The 18385-nt window shown below is 25.5% G+C and overlaps 1 protein-coding gene across 4 annotated transcripts; it reads right to left on the minus strand.

The window, feature by feature from the left end:
- Positions 1-1627: 1627 nt before the first annotated feature.
- On the minus strand, positions 1628-16858 carry LOC101234926 (growth/differentiation factor 6-A). Of its 4 annotated transcripts, none has more exons than XM_065796209.1 (3): positions 16650-16858; positions 4067-4631; positions 1628-2978 (listed from the first exon to the last, which is right to left on the minus strand). In XM_065796209.1, the coding sequence occupies exons 2-3, from the start codon at positions 4356-4358 to the stop codon at positions 2089-2091; spliced, it is 1182 nt and encodes a 393-aa protein (XP_065652281.1). In that variant the 5' UTR covers positions 4359-4631; positions 16650-16858; the 3' UTR covers positions 1628-2088. The 4 variants fall into 4 exon arrangements, with proteins under 4 accessions (XP_065652281.1, XP_065652282.1, XP_065652284.1 ...); XM_065796210.1 differs by lacking the exon at positions 16650-16858 and adding an exon at positions 7463-7618; XM_065796212.1 differs by lacking the exon at positions 16650-16858 and adding an exon at positions 4915-5041.
- Between the last annotated feature and the right edge of the window lie 1527 nt (positions 16859-18385).

Here is an 18385-nt window from a genome sequence, read left to right on the forward strand (position 1 = left end):
TTGATGCATAATTATTGTACGTCTTTTGAAGTCAGTATTTATTAATGGACAAAACTTGAAAATACACTCAAGATTGGTTTTTATGTTTATAATGGAGAATTATAAAATAATGGAGGGTAAAATTATAAAACAAGATTTGACAAAAAGTCAACTGAGTCTTTAAATAGTGGCGCTTAAAAATGTACAATAAATGTGCATCAACCTAATAATATTTTGTAAAGCAACCTAAACAAAACAGCATTACTTAGTCTCGGATTGGTTATAAACTTTGTTGACATATCAATAGATTTTCTTTTTGAGTCAACCAGATACTGGTAAATCATGTACTGTGTTTGTAGTTTCAAATTTTTTCTTTTTTTTTTTAACTCGTCTCTTTATTAACTCGTCTTTTTAAGAAAATTTTTCTTAATCTCATTTTTTTTATTTTAGTAAATTATTAGTTGCTGTTTTATTTTGTTTTTTTTTTGCCCAATTTTTTTACGCTTTTTGACTAATTTGGGGATGGAATTTCAATGCTCTCATCAAAAAGACGAATGCACACTTCTGAAGCTTTGTGAGACAATAGTTTTAAGCTTGTAACAAACCGTTTTGAAATGCTTTTTAGATTATGTTCCTTATATTTGTAACCAATTTTGTTGTGTTTGTTGTTGTATGAATCTGTGTTTCTTTCGGAAACAGGTTTGCCAGTAAAATAACCAAATTGTACCCAGCTCTCAACTTTCAATAAAAAAATTAGCAACAGATTCAAGAATATGAAGCGTCCGACGATGTATCTTTTATGGCGCATGCAACTTTACTAATAAAATATGACTATAGTTACACATACACAATTTTACATATAAGATTCCATAATTATAAAGAGATGCACAAGTTGTCCATCTCAAACTACTTTTATATTAAAACAGGTTACTAAGTTTTAGCGGAATTCTTGTTATAAAGTCAAGTAAACGACTTTTAGTAATCTGCAAAAAAAAAATAATAATAAACAATTAAAAGCTTTAAATATTAGAACTTTATAATTATTATATTAGACTTTATAATTATATATTAAACTTACTATTATTATATTAAACTTTATAATTATAAATATTAGAATTTATAGTTACGGGCATGCGTCTCGAAAAAAATGTTAAAAAAATTTTATTTATACATTTAATTATATTGTGTTTTAATCGTTTCTATTAAATATTTCATAACTTATGCCATATTAATGTGAAATAGCACAAATGAATAAAATTCAAGAACAAATCAATAATGCACGCTGGATAATCAATGCACAAACTAATCTGGTAACAAATAACAAAATCATAAATTGTAACAAGTCAAATGACACGAAGCTTAAATTAACGAATTGACAATGGCAACGACCACTACGCCAAATAAAAGTAAATTTACGCTCTCATTAAATCTCATCGTTAAATGAGTTAAAATCTCGTTAAAATCTTATCATTAAATCTCATCGCTAAATTTACTTAACTCATTAGAACTTTTTTAAAAAAAAACAACAACCGAATACTTGACAACACTGCTTAAATTAACGAGCCATAGAGAAATAGCTAAAAGTTATTGTTATTTTGTTGTTTATAAACTTTTTTAAAAATTTAAAGGAAAATGATAAATGACAACATTTTAAAATATATAGATTTTACTTTTTAACGATCAACAAAAAATAGCTTTGTTTTAAAAAAAATTTTACTAATAAATAAAAATTTTAATTCTAGTTAAATAAATAATGAAATAGAAAACTTTAACAAAAAAATTCATAAGTTATCTCAAATATTAAATATAAATATACAGACTTTGTTTTAATTTATTTTAACTATTGTTAATAGTTTTCGATTATCAAAATTTAAAATTGAAATGAAGCTCAGTTATCTTAACTTTTCAAAAGTTAAATATCTTCAATATTTTCTTATCTTTAAAACAATTAAAGTTTGAGCTTTAAAATGTAGTTCGCGTTAGGCCACTGAAATGTGAGCAATTAAGCTTCGATATTATTTTCAAGTAAAGCATTTCCACGTAATTTTTTAGGCAGTTATTCTGTTGTAACATCGTTACGTCATTGTAACGTCGAGATTTTAAACAACGTTATTTGCATCCACATGCTTTAACAATGAGTCCGTTAACCAAACGAAGTGTTGGAGTTTTTTCTTGCATATATAAAACTACCAACTTTTCATACTCTGTTGGAACACAGCAAGGTGGCTCGACAATTTTTTTATTTAATTTATGCATCATGCTTTGAATTGTTGCGTGGTTATCAGTTGTAATTGTCAGTGGATGTGCGCAGCTTCCATGACAGTAGTAAGCATTAAATTTAATTGGATTCATAAACCATTTGTCCCATTTTAATTCTGAAAGGTTTACCTTCATATTTTTCCTTCGACATTTTTTTATTTCATTGTTCAATGTTTTATGGTGTTTTTTTTTTTTAATTTTTTTTGGTTCGCTTTCTTTAATATCAGCAAGACCGCGTTTTGTTCTTAAGCTAACAGAAGTTCTTGTTTCTTTGTTAACGCTATCTAAACTGAAAAAAACTAGAAGATTTTTCTCTGTCACGTTTTTCTGATGTGTCGCATCATGAACTCCAACCATGGTTGGAGGAATTGTCGTACCACCGTGCATTGACCTTATTCTAAGTGCAAACTTTACGTACTTTTTTTGTGCCTCTTGACTAATTTGAGCGAGTAAAAAAGATGTTACTTCAAATGTAATCCAAACAGAATCACGACCACTTGAAGGTGGGACAACTTTAGTGGCTAGCTCTATCAATAACGGATTTTCTTGTTTATTACCCTTCAAAACTCCATATAAATAAAGTTTTAAAAAATTTCGATTTAAGTTAACAATTTCGAAATCAGAAAACCTGACCAAAATCTTTAGTTCAACTTTAATCAAAGTTTCAGTTTGCTGTATTTTAGGTATTTCGAATTTATAGGCAACATATGGAAAATTAGCAAAACGACGCGAAGTTACTCCTAAAAACAAAAAAGGAATTTCATTAACACTTTTTTAAAAAAACCATAAGTTTTACACTTTTTTAAAAAAAACCATTACATTTACGGATTTAAAAAAAAAAATTTAAACGCATTGTGAAATTTAAAGTAATTGAAATAATTATTTAAGTATTAAATCTATACAGAAAAAACTAATTTTTTGCATTTAGTTTCATTTTTTATTTTGATTTAAAACTAATTAAAAGTTTAAAAATTACTATTAAAAAAAATTTGTAAATTTAATGTTATCGGAGGTTTGTGATTTTGTTTAAATGAAACTTAAATATTTTCTTTTTAAAGAAAAAAATAGCTAAGACTAACCGCAGGGGAATAAATATTAAAAATAAAATCAAATCCACCTGACAAAAATATATTAATTTTTTTTTGTCATTTAAAGTCTTTTGTTGATTTATTAATTGATTTAAAATTTATGATATTTTAAAATTTTTTTCTTATCTATGATGTGACGTTTTCATTAATCTCTGCAAGTAATTATTAAATCCATTTTTTTTTAATGTTATTTATAGAACTTATACTATTTAAAGATATAAAAAACAGTGAACTTTCTAAAAACTTTAGAGAAATCTTCGAGTAACAAATCTCCTCTTTCTTTTAATCAAGCTAATTTGATTTGTGATTTTAACTTGAAATAAGAATTATTAAAATAAGAAAAAGTTAGCATTACTGTTGAATCAGTTAAAAAAAAAGTTGTAAGTTCTAACAAAAGGGCGCGGGAGGAGGACTAAATTTAGTTTAACATGTAGAACTATTTTATAAAATTAAGAAAAGACATAATTTGACGCAAAGTTTAAAAGTCTTTAACAAAAGCCTTTAAAAATGAAAAAATTAAAAGTAATTGCAGTTCAGTGCACTTAGAAATTTTAATTATAGTATTTTGGTGTTTGCAAAGAAACACTACATAAATCATTTTTTAATATAAACTAATTTTTTTCAACTTTGTTGTATAGGCTGGTTTGGCGCTTAACCATCCATATATAACATTCATTGACAAAAATTAATTAAATTTTCATTTAATAATTCGCGATATATAATAAAGTTTTAGTGCATACCGAGGTCTGTACAACCACGTACTGTGTCTGCCAACAACGGTAATCCACGCTCGTACATGGAAGTGTACGTTTTGTAAATGTATTCCATAAGTTTATGCGGTTGTTCTTTGTTTTCTGATATAACTGTGCTGGAACTTAGCCCGAAGATTTTAAGTAAACTTTCTGTACTTTTATCTATAAAGTCGCTTGCGTTTTTAAGATAGGCTTCTTCTCGTGGAAATATTGTTTCCTTGTCCAAACGAGCATGAACAATAAACACAGAAATTGTAAGCAAAAAAATCGTATGAATCATTTTATTGCTAAATTTTTTGTTTGAATAATTATATGTTTTATATAAAAAAAAAAATTTTCTGCTATTTCAAGGTACACTCAATGTTGAAAGAGAGTAGCAGCGTCAATGTTTCACGATCGAAAATAAACCTTTAAAAAAATGTCGTTACTATAATCCAGAGTAAATAGCAGTTGCCGCAGGCTTTAAAATACAATTTCTACAAATCTTTAGGTTCCGTTATTCAATGTCATCTAATTAGCTTGCGTATCTTCCTGTTTCCAAACAAAGTTCATCCTTTAAAATTAAAAACAAAGTTATGGAGATATTTATTGAGTTTTGATTTGGAGAAATATATTTTGTAAACGATATTAGATATTAAATAAACATAATTGTATTGTTTTTTCAATTAAAAATATTGATAGTAACATATTAAACTAACTGGAAAAGCAAATGAACAATTAGTCAAAAGTATAACATAGTTGTAAACAGAAATTATCTTAAACCGATATAATTATACAACGTGCTATTTCTATTACTGATCTCAATTAAGTTTAATTAAAAATGCAAAGTCTTATACCGATATTAATTGGCAAAATATTTTCTTTAAGTTTTTTTTATATAAATCTTGAAATCTCAACAATACAAGATAAGCGTCTTTAAAAAATCTTGTTTAGATTAATCGATGCCATAAAGTTTTGCAACTCGCGTATAAGGAGATTTATTTTTTCACTTATCTTGATGGTTGTCCTAGTAACAAATGGTAATTCAAAGTTCTACGCGCATTTGTTCTTAAAGTTTGGTTATTTGTAAGCTCAATATTTGAATTACATAAAATACACTTAATTATTATTACCTTATTTGACTCAAATAAGGTAATAAAAAAAGTCATATTGGAAAATAAAAGATGAAAAAATCTTAATTCCTAATCTTAGAATCGGAACTAGATATCAATGAACTAAACAAAGATTTATTTCCAACGATATCTTATGACGCTTTTTTCTTGCTCTAAATGAATACTTTTATTTCTTTAGGTTTTCCTAACTTTTTAAATATCACTTAAATATAAACATAAATTAGGGCAAATATAAAGAAAAGTTGATTTGCTAGACAAAGATAAGCTGCAGAGAGGAGTCAAATAAAAACCCATGTTTTTAATAAAATAAAATAAAAATTCTGACATTTTAAAAAAGAAGTTTTTAACAATATCAAAATAAAAAATCCTTATCAATGAGTAAAACTTGCATATTAAACCTTATCCGAGGTATCAACAGCTGTTGTAAAATATCTATTTGTCTACAAGTTACACTAATAAAAATAGTTTTAAGCATCTACCATTATGAGATTTTGTAGGGAGGGAAACACAGTGAATGTGGATCTAGGTCGGATTTTCCCGATCATCACTATTAAGGGACATCACAAAAAAAATCCTAGAAAAATAATAACACTAATATTACATATATATTTATATATAGTATTATTATATATAGTAGTGTTATAATGCATATTAAAAAAAAAAACAATAAAAAAAACAAAACAAAAAAAAATCCTTTTTCATTAATACCAGGAATCTAAATAAATATAACAAATATTTTTGTTTAATATATTTAAGAAGAAACTGAAAATGTCTTTAGCACTGATTGTGTAACGGTAGTTTGTACAAATTACCTTTATTATCAAGCTATTTTAAAGCACAATACTGTGTGCTTCAAAATAGTTTGAATTTGTATCTTCCGAATTTTGCATTTCGCGTAGCAAGAAACATTCCATGTAATGTTAGAAAAAATTTAAACATTTCTGACTAAAATACAGAAATCGTAGCTGTTGAAGTAATTAATAATAAAATGTAGTAAAGGTTTAGCTAAATTTACGTCATAAACAAATTAATTGTGGTGACTTATGCTGCTAGAATGACTGGTAGAGCCAACTAGGGATAATATTCAAAGACTTAATACCGAATCCAAAGCTTTTTTCTCTTCTTGTGTTTAAATATTTGCTTTGTGCAATGTAATGAATCAGGGCCGACAACGCCGGGGAACTAGTCCCCTCCCCCCTCATATTTTTTCTAAAGGACCTTTTTTTTTTTTTTTTTGAAAAATTCTAGATAGAGAGGACTTTTTTAGAAATTGACGATTATGCCGTCCACTACGAAACCCATGTCGTCGGCCATGTAAATACACTTTTTTTTGTAGCAGGCGAATTTGGAACATCTAAAAAAATTAACTACTGCAGAACATCTGCAGCAAGTCTCTGGGCCCCTCATAGGCCTATATATATAGTATATAATAGGCCTTTATATATAATATATAATAGGCTTATATATATATATATAAATTACATATATATATATAAATAATATATATATATATATATATATATATATATATATATATATATATATATATATATATATATATATATATATATATATATATATATATATATATATATATATATATATATATGTATATGTAAGTTTTATTTAATAAGATTATAGTAGTAGAAGCCCCAAAATCTTTTAGAACTAAGTTACTTTTCAATAAGAAATTTTTTTATTAGGAGTTCGAGGAATATTTCCTAGTTGTTTTTTTTATTTAAATGTCACTTAAACATAACAATTAAAAATTGTTATATACAAAAGAGAACTACAGTTTAAATGAGTATTTAATTTGCACAATTGAATGGAATTTCATTCGATTGCGAACGAAATACGTATAATATAAATAAATTGAAACTTAAGAAACTTTTAGTACTAGATTGGGAAAACAGGAACCCTAAAACCATAAACTTTCTAATACTTCTAGCCCATTTTCTTAGTTGCTTATGAAAAAAAATTTTAAACGTGTATATACGCGTTTTTTTTTTATTATGTTATTTACATTTTTTTTACTTTATAACCTTTTATTTAAAAAGCCAAATAAGTTTAGAAAGAAAACTAGATAAATATTTAGATTACGTTTATGGAAATAAATATCATTTGAATTTTACAAAGTTAAAAGATCTTTTATATAATATTATAATAAAACTTAAAAATGTTACCAAATAGTTATTTTCAGTTATATACCATTAAATTAATGACATCAAATAAACATTCCATAAAACTAATACAAACCAAATAAAATAATTACTTCTCTTGCATATATATTTCACGTTGCACAAGCATGAATGCTCTTTTTTCAGAGAGATAAAAATGATGCAAAGAAATAGTGGGAGTTGTTAGTTTCATTTTTTTTATTTTTGTTATCTATATGTGAAAATTTGTAGTATATTTAAAACATTCTGATTTGAAAGATCCTGTAGAGAGTCATAAATTATAACATATAACAAATATTTACATCCCCTGCGCCGTCGCATTATTTAATACGAAAGAATATGCCGGTCAATGTTTTTTTTTTCTTTTTTTTTCCCTTATCCTATGTAATAATTTATTGTTCTTATTTTTTCCGTATTTGCTTAAAAAAAAAAAAGAAATTATTCAAATTTTTTATTTTTTGATTAATTTTTGGTAGTTATTAGGAATTTATTGCATTTTTTGTAGAGTGGTGAACAATTTAAGAAACTTTTTTTTTAACAACATAATTTAGCCATTACATAAAATTAAAAAATTTGTAATACTTTGTAATTGTAAATTACAAAGTTTTTGTTTGGTTTATAGCACGACCAATTTTTAAACTTTGAGTTGGTAATAATGAAGGAACATTTGGCTAAAAATAAAGATATATATTTAGAAAAAAAAAATTTAATATCAGAATAACATTATTAACACAATATAAATATACTATAAATATAAACTAAATCACAAATCTATCGTAAATATGCAATTTAGGTTTTCTTTTGATTTTTTGAGAGATGTTCAAAACATTGAACCGGTTATAATTATTTAGCTATACCCGGTTCATATACTTATGATATTATTCTAATAATTTCTGCAACACATACGTCTTAATGAATTTAAACATAACAAGAGAAAAAAAAATTTAGAAGGTATAGTTTAAAAGCCGTATAAGATTTAATAAGGGGTTGTCCATAAAGTACGTACGCTTTTATTTCAACCGCCCCCTCCCCTTATTTTGCAATACGATATTTTGAGTACTCTCACCTTCCTAAAAGTACCTATGCTTTTAACTTACCTACCCAACATTTTATGATTTGTTTTTTCAATTTAGTGTCTTTTTTTTTTTATAATGGACCCACTGCCTTCCCATCTCATATTCGCAGTTTGCAGACCCCCTCTTTCCTTCCGAGCGCACGTACTTTATGGACGATCCCTAAAAAACAATGCATTGTCTTTTTTTAATGATATTATCATCAAAATCAAAATAGTCTAATACCTCTACACTAAAGTTGCATTCAGTGACTTAAATTTAATTAAAATTGTGAATAACGATCCCCGAAATAAATTTTGAAAAAATATTTTTCTCAAAATTTATTTAGGGGATATTTAAATTTTGAAAAAAAAAACTTAAAATTTTGTCTTTCCTAAAATATTGACATATCATTTTAGGCTTTGGCTTATCAGTTGGCAAATAAACTCTTTCCACTATTTTAATGCCAAACATATAAATTAGCTTTAATCCAGGCTATTTCAAATTACGTAATTAAGGCAAAACTTTTCAACATTTAAAAAACGGCGTCAGCGTTTGAATTAGCTTCAAGCATTTAATCAATATATCAAGTAATTTCTATAAAAAAAATATCTTTTAAGAAAACAAAGCGATAAAATTAGGACCGTTCAAAGTTATTTTTTTCTGAGGAAACTATAGCTATTTTACTGTTATTAAAGCTAGTCAATTCAGATAAAAATGCTAATACGGATCAAATTGTATTTATACAGTTTATGAGAATTATATGTAAATCTACAATCTATATATAAAAAAGTTAAAAGTTTAAATTAGTATTTAGAACGCCGTATTTAGAAGCAATATTGTCTCTGCTAAATAACTTTAATAACTGTATTGTCATTAAAAACTAAAACCGTTTTCTATGTGATAAACTCCGTTGACTAAAAGATTATTCATAAAATATATAGATTATTTAGGTGTCATTAATTGTTTAAGTGAGTTATTTGGTATCAATTTGATTGAATAAACCTCAACTGCTGACATATTTAAAGTAGTGTATGTGTATTACCGTGACCATTAAAAAAATAAATGAAATTTTGTTTGTTGTTTTGGCAACTTTTCATTTGTATGCCAAAGCACTATCTTTTCTTTGCTTAGATATCATAATGACATTTTATCTTATGATTGTTACATATGCAATTGTTTTTTTTTTTTTTGATTTTGTTGTTGATCCTCTCTTAAATAGATTTGCAATTTTGTAAAATAAAAATATCGATAAGCAATAAGGAAAAAAAGTTATTTAAGTAATCGTGCTCAATATGAAATTGTTGAAACTAAACCACGCAAATCAAAACCTTTACTAAATATCAGTAAAAGTGTTTCCACAAGGTCCTATACTCAAATATTTTCTTTTTCTAATATACACCAAAGTTCAAAGGGCTATCTAGTTTATTGTTAGGTTGCAGAAATTAAAGAAAATTTGTTAAAAAGATGAGTTTTGTCTGCGGACCAACGAGTGTGTCGCGACACCACTTTACCAATGATTTCTATAAAGCATCCAACCTAAAGGCAATAATGTTTGCAGACAACGCAAACTCATCTTTTTCTCAAAACAATATTGCTATGTTGTTTAAAAGTTTGTACCAAGAACTTAAAAAAAGTTGTTCGATTAAAATAATTTATACTTCAAACTTATATTATTTATAAAAAAAAAATTGTTTTAATGAAACATTGGTATATAATCATATTAGAAATGTATCAGAGTTTCAAATTGGGCATTGAAAGGTTGAAAGTAGTGATTGGCTCCGACTACGCTTTAATAATTTCAAACTGAAAGAATATAACGCAAATCTAAATTTAAAACGCAACGCATTCTACCAAACTTGAGTAATAAGATTCGAAACAACTTCGTCTCCAATCTCAATACTTAAATTTGATATCAAGATTAGTATCAAAAAAGTAAATTAAAAGTTAGTAAATTCATTAAAAGTTGTAGGAACTTATAAAATAAAAATTTGAATTGTGAATTTATGATTTCTTAGTTATTTTTTTATTATTACATGAGAATTGTCCAAACAGTTTTGTTCTGTTCACAAACTCCACCTCCGATTTTGATTTTGACCCCCGTAAATTGAATTTAAAACCTCCAGCTTCAACTCCGGTACCGATAAAACCACCTCCGTGTAACTTCAACATCATACATATGAATATTGTAAAAAGAATTGATAACAGAGAATTTTTTATTAAAACAGTGTTCAGGAAAATCTTCTGTCTAGAAAGCCTAAAAACTTTATAACGTAGACATCGTAAAATTGCATCCTGATATTGAACAAATAAACGAGTGGTTATTTACCAAACGAGTGGTTATTTACGACACGTAAAGAATGTCGTTATTTATGTCGCTAAAAGAGTGTAAACAAAATAAATTTTAAAATAGAAAAACGACTCAAAAATAACTCATCAATTTTTATTTATGTTAAATGTATATGCTACGAAGCAGACAAATAACGACACGTAAAGAGTGTAAACAAAATAAAACTCCGGTACCGATAAAACCACCTCCGTGTAACTTCAACATCAAAATAAATTTTAAAATAAAAAAACGACTCAAAAATAACTCATCAATTTTTATTTAGTTTTAATTTTAAGACATTGATATATGAAGATAAAACATGAAACTAATTTTTAGCATTTCAATAACTATGTGATTATTTCTTTCTTCATAAAGATTTAAAAATTTGATATAATGACTTAAGTTATTAAATGATGCGAGACTAATGATTAAATTGTGACTGAAAAAAGAATTCAACTTATCAATTGTAAAACTTTTAGTTGAAACGTTAATTAGGCATTAAAACTTCGCAATTTCACGTGTATATAATTATAATAACATCAATATGACGGTAAAAAAATCTAAGATGTCACCATGTATCTCACAAACGCTTGATTTTTTGAATTCTAAGAAAAATTAATACAAAGAAAAAAAAGTAAAAAGTTTGAACTCCGGATAACTCTTTAATTCTGTAAAACTTGAAATTCTGTAGATAATTTTTATCAAAGTTTACTAAACGTTTTGTTTGATAAACTTTGCCTCATGCCTCTTTACCACAAAGTTTTTTCTATTTTTATTGTTTTTATAATTATTGTCTAATTAGCTGAAAGTTGGTACATATGTTAATTATTTTGTTAGAGTAACTTATAAAAACTGTTTAAGTAATAGAAAAAAAAAGTAAAAAATACAGGATTTTTAGTTATTTTACAAATTACAAATGATAAAAGTATGTAATTAAACAATGTTTAATTTCATTTAAATTTGGTAAACTTTTATTTTACCAAAATTTCAGGAACCCATTTTTTTTAGTTTTGGTAAATGATCATAAACTAGTTGATTGAAGAAAAACCGATTCTAATATTTGTGACATTTAAGACAACAACGAAAAAGAAAAATATATTTGGAATGAAGATTTCTCAAACGGGATTCCGAGGGGTTAATTTGACAGCAGAATACCCCTTGAATATCCTATCTTAAATGAGACGAAGTTTTATAACAAGTAATTGTTTTTTCAAAATTTAAGAAAAAGCAATTTCGTGTTGTTATAAATAAGCTTAAAAAAATAGTTCTTAATTTTGAACGACGAAAGCCGTTTGTTTTGATTGGTTTTTTATAAATTCAAATAACTGAAAAATTAAATATTTTGCTGTAGGAAAAAGTCGGGTAGCCCAGACACTTAAGAAAAAATAGATTATACACAAGTACTAAACAGAAAACAAAGTGTCAAAAAACTTTTTTAAAAGTATAAACATTTATCTATCGAATTAGAAACAAAAACAATTATTAACTACCTTAATAGTATACAAAACAAAAAAAAAAAAATATTAGAAAAAAAGCATGTTTTAAAATTGGGTAGCCCCGAACACATAGTTTAATCATGATTTTACCTCTTTTCTTACCAGTGTTACACAAATATAATATATAATTATTTAGCATTGGACTGTTTTTAACACATTTAAAAATAATCGCCTTTAAAAATTGCCTCTGTTAAGTAAGGAATGGAAATGAAAATGTCATCATTTAGAAATCTAACCATTAGCTTTTAACTAATGAAAATAAACACTTTAAAAATACTTTTTTCAAATCTAAGGTCTTTTTATTGGAATTAAATAAATTACTGTTAAAGGCTTGTGTACTATATTAAATTTATTAATATTTATGTAAAAAAAAAATTGCTCATTTTTAATATGTAAACGGAATAAGTTGACAGGAACCACCCACCAAATATGTGTCCGTATCGGACACCCGATCATATCTCATTCACAAATACTAGTTTTAAAATCAGTGAATTGAAGTATTAAACGAATTTTTTTTTATGATAAATATTGTTAATAAAAATGTATCTTTAATCAATAAAAAGTTATTAGTTTACATAAATATTTAAGTATTAATATGTGAATCAAATATGATGATACACTGCTCTTCTGGTGGTTGGAAACAATATCTTGCACTCCCAGCTAATCGCTTCGGCATATTATGATACATGTTTTGCATATGCCATATTTTCACTCAAATAACGTTTTTGTAGTATTTAAAACCACATAGCTTCTTTAGTTTAAGCTGTATATCAAGCGTCCGGAGTTACCCGCCGTCCGGGGCTACCCGACTTTCCCCTATTAAATTTTTGAAAAGTTAAATATTTTTTCCATTAAAATAACTGTAAACAATGGTCCATAATTTTATGGTCCATAAATTTAATTTTTTTTTTTTTTTCAATAAATAGCTATTTTAACCAATAGCTAAAAATAATTCAATAATATTTAGCCAATAGCTAAATTGTAAATTTATTGAAATATTTTTAGCTATGTATTGTGTTGTATCTAATTTATTAATCATTTAGTTATTTAAAAGTTTTTAAAAATAACTTTTTTGTTTGTTTGTTTGACAATACTTACTCTGATGAATTGTTTGACCTAAAACAATCCATCAAAGTTAGAATTATAATATTTGAATCGTTTATTTCAGACCCGTCAAGTGCACTTTTCAAATTTTTGGAAAGCATAAAAAAACTTGAAATATCTCAAGGGTTTCTGCAACAAACCGAAATTTCAGGATAAAAATAAACCATCGAAAAGCTTGATAATTCAGTGTTTTAGTATAAAACGGTGTGGCTAAAGTTGACCATTCATAATCAATAATAATAGCATTTTTGAAAAAAATGTCAGTCGACGGGTTTCTGAAATAAACGATTTATTTAAAAGGTGTACATAGAAATAAAAAAGTATTTTTTCCGGCAGAGGGTGCTAGGAATGTTTTGATAAGCATTATTTCCAAATTTAATAAAAAAATGTTCAAATTTTTATTTTTATTTTTTGATAAGTTCTCTTAGATCTCTAGAATTTAAGCAATCCGGAAATTCAAGGTGTGTCATAGGTGACCTGGTAAGGTGGTATATATATTTATGATGGTAATAAAAGAAAAATAAGCATTTTTTCAATATTTTTTTTAATTAAAAAATTTTTATTTTTGAGTTCTTTGGGGTGTCTTTTTCATTAAAACTTAGTTTGATTTGAAAACAAAATTTACCCTTTTAGATAAAGACTTTTGAGTTCTAAAGCTATAGTAACAGCCTTAGCGACGTTTTGTTTTTACAAAAATCTCAGGATTAAAACCTGATATAAACATTTAGATTTCACCTAAAATGATTTTTTTTTAAATATCATATATATATATATATATCATCTCTGGATGTAATTTTTTTTATAGACTTTGATCTTCTCTTGCCTCTTATGATTAAAGTTGGACAATACCCTGTTTGTTTTGCAGCCATAAAAACTGAACATCTTTTATCCAAGACAATGAGTCTTACCTAGTTTTTTAATATTTCCTGCTCTGAATGTAGTTGAAAAATAATATTTTGTTCTTCGAAAGAGTGCAGTAAATCACATCCTATTTTTAAGAAGAAATAGTTTTGAGATAAATATGCAAACAAATGCATTTGGAGAGATTGGTCAAGGTTAAAGTGCAAAAAGATATTTTTCTCTTGCATAAATATACCACCACAAATAGCCAAAACAACATATGACGAAATTAGTAGTGGTTTACCCAATCCCTATGTGCAAGCAGTGTATGTGTTAATGAAAGAAGCTACTAACCAATTACATTTTAAATAAATTTGTTTGATGATTCTGAGGATATTGATGCTTATAATGCTTATAATTGATCTTTATAATGACATCGCCTGGTAAAGAAAAGGATACTCTTTTCTGAATGATGTCGTGCCAAAATTATACATTTTTTATTGAGGATGGTGAAAATAAATCCTTTAATGAAATTTGTAAATTATTTCCATATCCAAGTAAAAAACGTTTCAAAAAAAAAAAAATAATAATAAAAACAAGACATTAGATTAGTTTCTTATTCCCTTTTCTTTGGATATTTTGTGCTTTAAACAGTTGATTGCACAAATAAAGTTTCTTTTCTAACCCATTTTTCTGTAATTTATTTTGCTTTTTATTACTTATTTAAACAAATATAACCAAAAAATGAGTAATCAGCAGATAATCTAGGATAAGTATTTACGTCATTTTAATATGTCAAAATTGACATCTCTATTTTTTGTTGATTTATGACTTATTTAATTGGGGCATTCATGCTTAAATCAATGTTGAAATTAATAATTTACTTTTTCGCGCGCTGTTGAATTTAAAACAAACAAGTATTTTATTTATATTCTTGATTTGATATTATCTTCGAATCGTTTACCCGACATGAATAATTTTTGTTTCTAATTTTTTCTTATCGATACTTTCATTTTATTTTACAATACTGCAAAACAAAAGTGGTTTTAGCAAGCTTGCAATAGATCATATTTTTTATGCATATTTTTTGTACGATATATTAATTTGTACTATAAATTAATTTTTTTTATACGAAGTAAAAATTAATAGCGACAAACTAATAGAAAACAAAACAGAGTAATATGTATATTTAAAATGTTCGTTCATACCGAATGTTTACACATACGTATAATAATTTATACATTTAATAAGCTAATTATAAAATTAAAGTAAATATTTAGTATTAACGTAAATTGAACTAATTGTGATAAATCAATGAAACAAACTCATTTAAAAAATCGGTTAAATAAGTAAATTAATAATTTTGATTTATTAAAAACATTTATTAACAAATATAAATATTTTTATAATTTATTTTTTTATTGTTTCACTTGTTTTTATTATTCTATTTTTATCAACTTTTTCCAATTAAATTGTAGGATATATTTTTCACTAGTTTATGTTCTATACAGACTAGTGTATATATATAGGCCTATTTTTAAAACCGTTTGACAGGAATAGCTATATAGTATATTTTTGTCAAGAACGGCTATATTTATATATTTCTATATTTTGACTAGAATAGCTATATAGTGTATAGTTATTTTTATCAAACAGTTCTCAAAACAGGCTTTGTTGCTTTAGCAACAAGAATCATTAAAATTTAAATTTTGTTTATTATTTACCAATTACTAACATCTTTTCTTTTAGAACAGGTTTTTTTTCAAAAAAAAGCGACCGAGGAGGCATAAACTCCAACCCTGTACAAACTCCAATCCTGATTTTATAATCTGTTTTTTTGTAGCAAAAAGCATTCTCTTTTTAAAAGGTCGGTTATCAAATATTACTATTACGAAATGCGCGCATTTTATTGAATTACAAAAAATTTAATATCTATTTGCCTTTTTTTAATATTTAAAATAATTAATCAACACCTTAAAAACCAACAAAACTGATAGTTTGTAAATCGGTCAAAAAATAAATAAACTGTCCGAGGAAGCATACTACCCAACTGCATAAATAGTATAAGAAATAAGATTTGATTCAGCACAGATATAACTTATCATTAAAAAGAACTGAAATGAATAACTAAATGATTTAATATTTATAAATTTTCTACCCAAGTAAACTTTGAAATTACTAAGCAATCGAACTTGTGTTTAAAAATAAATATAATCAAAAATATTTTCTGTTAAATATTTAAATAACGCTTTTTTAATAACGGTTTTGCCATTCGCAAATAATTTTCCTCTATTACCAAAAACTGTGAGAACATTTAGTTCTTTAGATTTAAATTTGTAATTAAAAAAAACAACCTTGTTACCATTTTTTTCAGAAAAATAGTTTAAATAACTAAAAAAATAGAGTAAATACTAAAGGTATATAAAAAAAAATCATAAATACCAAATAAAATAATAAATACCAAAAAAACTGAAGATTGATTTATTAACAGAAGGAGCCAAATCATTCTTTTTTAATATATTTTTTTAAAGCATGCTAAATATTTTTAACAACTTATGTAATTCTGCTTTGAAGTAACATTAGCCTTGACACTTGATGATGTATTTAAAACAAGCCCTTAAGGCATAAACAACACCGAGGCAGTGCGCTAATCGCTATTTATTTAAAGATGAAATTTTGAGCCTATTGAAAACAAAAATTATTAAATAAGTTGTCAATTAGGAGAAAAAAATATTTTAACAGATTCAATGAAAACGTTTACATACATCTACATTTACGGTACTAATCATAATGAAAAGGTGGAAAGTTTGCATTTGTCTTAAGCCCACTATTTGTTTGCTGTCATAAATGACATATATATTTGGGCAGTTATTTTATTTTCTCATAAAATTGACATTTTGTAAGCTGTAACAACAACTTAAATTTATTGTTTTACAGAAAAAAAGTGCATCGTTACAAATAGTAGTAAAAATAACCCACAATTTAAACAACTTTTCAAAAAATTTCTACAAAACTTTTTTTTTTTTGTTTACGACAAAAATCTTTTAAAGAAAAAATGGCAAATTTTTTAAAAGTTAAGGTTTTTAAAAACCTTAACTCTTAAAATATAGTTCACGTGAATATAAAATCATATTGAGAAATATCTAAACAGTGGTAATGGTAATAATGATAATGATAGTATTAAAAAATTTAAAAGTCACTTTTTTGAATATTGTTATTTTTTAAATTCTAATGAAATGAAATATTCCTTTTTTAAGATTTTAAAAGATAGACATACTTAAAATAATTTTTAAGTATATTGATACATAAATCGTTTATAGCCTAGCTAACAATAGAGTAACAGCAATCGTTGTCATGACAACTTAATTCAAAAAGTCTGGTTAAGATTATTTGTGTTTTGGTAATGTTAGTTATTAGGTGTTTGTTATCCAAGTTTTGAATATACGAATTTATGCACTTTTTTTTTAAAATTAATCTTTGTACTGTCCAATACAAATTTATGGAAATACAAAATACAGACCGATAATTGATTAGTTAATTTTTTTATGTACAGTTTTTTAGTTTTCCATTTTTTCTTTTCTTTTTAGAGAAATTATTTAAAAAAGAAAAAAGTGATTTTTTATCAAAATAGACATTGAAATTTAATTCAAAAATAAGTTTTTTTTTCTATATCGATTAGTTTTTGTATTTTCTTTGGTTTTAAAATTTTCTTTTCTTGTGATATAAATTTTTATTGAATTATTTATTTCATTGACATCAGTTTTTACGTGATAAACAATAATAAATAATTTTCAAAAACTAATCAAGTGGGGAAAAATGATAAATACTTTTAATATTTTTTAATTTTCCAATCGGTGGCAGCATCAACCGTAAGCTACTGGCTCTCCTATTCGTTCGTTAAACAATAGTATAGAGACGCTGAAATCTCCATTTTTTGTGTTAGTTGTGTATTGTTTACCACTGCCTCTTTATAATTTTTATGCATTGGTAAATAAGTTTTGCTACAGATACAGATAAGATATTTATAATTAGCTTAGCTAGAGAATTATGTATTGAACAAATGCCAATTAATTGCGTAAATGTCAGATCCTTCATGACAATTTTTTTTTAAACAGGCAATCAGGATCAAGCTCCTGATTGCCTCTAAGCTGCTTTTAATTTTTAAGTGCACTTTGAGCCCAATTCAAGATATAAGCT

The sequence above is a fragment of the Hydra vulgaris genome, chromosome 04, assembly GCF_038396675.1.
Source record: "Hydra vulgaris chromosome 04, alternate assembly HydraT2T_AEP".
NCBI classification, from domain to species: Eukaryota; Metazoa; Cnidaria; class Hydrozoa; order Anthoathecata; family Hydridae; genus Hydra; species Hydra vulgaris.

Excerpts from the sequence above, each read along its gene's own strand:
- LOC101234926 (XM_065796209.1), bottom strand. The coding sequence starts at position 4,358 with ATGATTCATACGATTTTTTTGCTTACAATTTCTGTGTTTATTGTTCAT. Across the intron at positions 2,979-4,066 it reads ACGTGGTTGTACAGACCTCG|GAGTAACTTCGCGTCGTTTT; the intron begins GTATGCACTAAA and ends TTTTGTTTTTAG.